This window comes from Myotis davidii, unplaced genomic scaffold (assembly GCF_000327345.1).
Source record: "Myotis davidii unplaced genomic scaffold, ASM32734v1 scaffold2958, whole genome shotgun sequence".
Taxonomy (NCBI): Eukaryota; Metazoa; Chordata; class Mammalia; order Chiroptera; family Vespertilionidae; genus Myotis; species Myotis davidii.
This window is the reverse complement of record NW_006288970.1, coordinates 86030-87911: the sequence shown is the minus strand read 5'-3', so window position 1 is coordinate 87911 and position 1882 is coordinate 86030. Positions and strand designations below refer to the sequence as shown.

At 33.6% G+C, this 1882-nt stretch overlaps 1 protein-coding gene across 1 annotated transcript in view; it reads right to left on the bottom strand.

Moving 5' to 3' along the window:
- LOC102772862 (low-density lipoprotein receptor-related protein 1B) overlaps window positions 1-1882 on the bottom strand; it is a gene marked incomplete at both ends in the record, with an annotated part of 158509 nt that overhangs the window by 87590 nt on the left and 69037 nt on the right. The window contains one exon of the mRNA XM_006761180.1: window positions 1610-1695. Within this exon, the coding sequence (XP_006761243.1) occupies window positions 1610-1695 (86 nt within the window). The remainder of the gene's footprint in view (window positions 1-1609; window positions 1696-1882) is intronic.

Here is a 1882-nt window from a genome sequence, read left to right as displayed (position 1 = left end):
TATCAATGCAAACATATTTTTTAAAAAAGAGATAATTGTCTGACTCATACATTTTAAGTAGCTTTCTATTTAGCTTTTTAAAAAACATGAAAATTATTTTATATTTTATTCAATCTCCTTAGGGATCAGAATTAGGGAGAGGGACAGTGTGATGTGATGGATGTTGGTGGCTCTTCCAAACTCAAGAGAAAGAATCTAAACCTCACAGACACCTGTGCATGAGGCAGGAATACTGGTACAGTGGCAAGCACATGGTCAGTTTGAGTACTCCGTGGATTAAGAAAGCATGGGCTGTATGTCAAAGTAGCAGCTACTAAAGAGGCTGGATGGAGACCATTCAGGTACGTGAGCCTATTAAGGGCACACCATCTTTTTTTCTTTCCTTTTTTTTAATGGGTAGCTAGACATCTGGATTTTCAAGATATTTTTTTTTTAAATCTGTGACTTAGAGGAAAGCTGGAAAATCCAACTATGTTATGAAGAGTCAATTTACAGTTGCCAATGAGAGATTACACTTAAAATAAGACTAAATCATTAAGCAAAATGAATGAAACTCTAACAATAGTAATGAAGAAATCCATCCATTAGGTGGGAAAAAATAATTCTAAGTAAATGTTTTTTGTGTTGCTGAAAAATTACCATATGAATGGCTTTTTTTTTTTGCCTATGCCTAATGCTGGCATAAATATACTATAAGAACAAGAAATATCCTTATTTTTGACAACTTATTCTAGACAGTGATTTTGCATATGCATGCCATTATTATCCAGTTTGGGGCAATGAGATCTTTGTAGCACAACAGATACAAGCTAAATAATTCCAAAGAAGCTATTTCTTTTGACAATTAAAAGTATGCTATAACTAACTATATGTGATTCCTCTAGTCTATGTAGTAGTCATTCTAGTTTTAATAATTTCATTTTATGCTATTTCCACTGCAGACTGGGATGGAAACAATTTGACAAGAGAACGTCATGGCATTCTATCTTGTCATAAAATGGAAATTACATCTTTTCATATCAAGTAACATATGTAAATATACTTTGACAATAGAACTCAAACATCAAAACAGATTCCCTTGGGTCTTGGGATGGGTTGGGAGGTAAAGAGGGTAAGACTGAAAACTTGTGCCTCACAATCTTTTAACTAAGTGACAATCGCACTCTTGTTCCCTTGCTTTTTACAAATTTTAAAGGCTAGGATCATTAATCCTGTTTTATCTCCTGTTTTCATAGAAACTTGAATTCTATGAAAAAATGCTTATTTTTAAATCCCAAGGGAGGGCAGGGGGCCAAATTTGGTAATGCACAAAACGCCTTAAAAGAGAATCTTATGCTTTCTCTGCTCTAGCTATTCTTGAGATAGTTACTCTCTTACATTAATTATACCTTGCATCTTTTACTTTCTTTGAAATTGCGTGATGTGACAAATTCAGAGCATCACCTGGACAATTCAAACAAAATAAAACATATAGTAATCTCATATACATATATGCATGTATTTATGAATTGCATTTCATAAATTCAAATTGTGAGATATTTCTGTGGCTCTAGGGCATACCTGAAGTACCCATAATGAATAGCATGAAATCATCATGGGAATGTCATACCTGTTTTAAAAGGGTGTAGTTGGAACCATCGGTGCTAATTTTTCTTATCTCGTGATGATCAGCAAGAATTAAAAAAGGTTCTTCATCTAAATACCAAGCAAAAAACATATTAGACTTTTTGGATGCATGGTTTTCAACTCTTCTTAGTTTCTGAAGCAATATAAAGTCAAATGCAGTGCCCTTCAGTAGATTAATGGTTAAAAAATTCACACTGAGACCTCAGTTGATTATAAGGTGAAACGGCAGTAGAAACCCAGATAGTACAATCAAGAT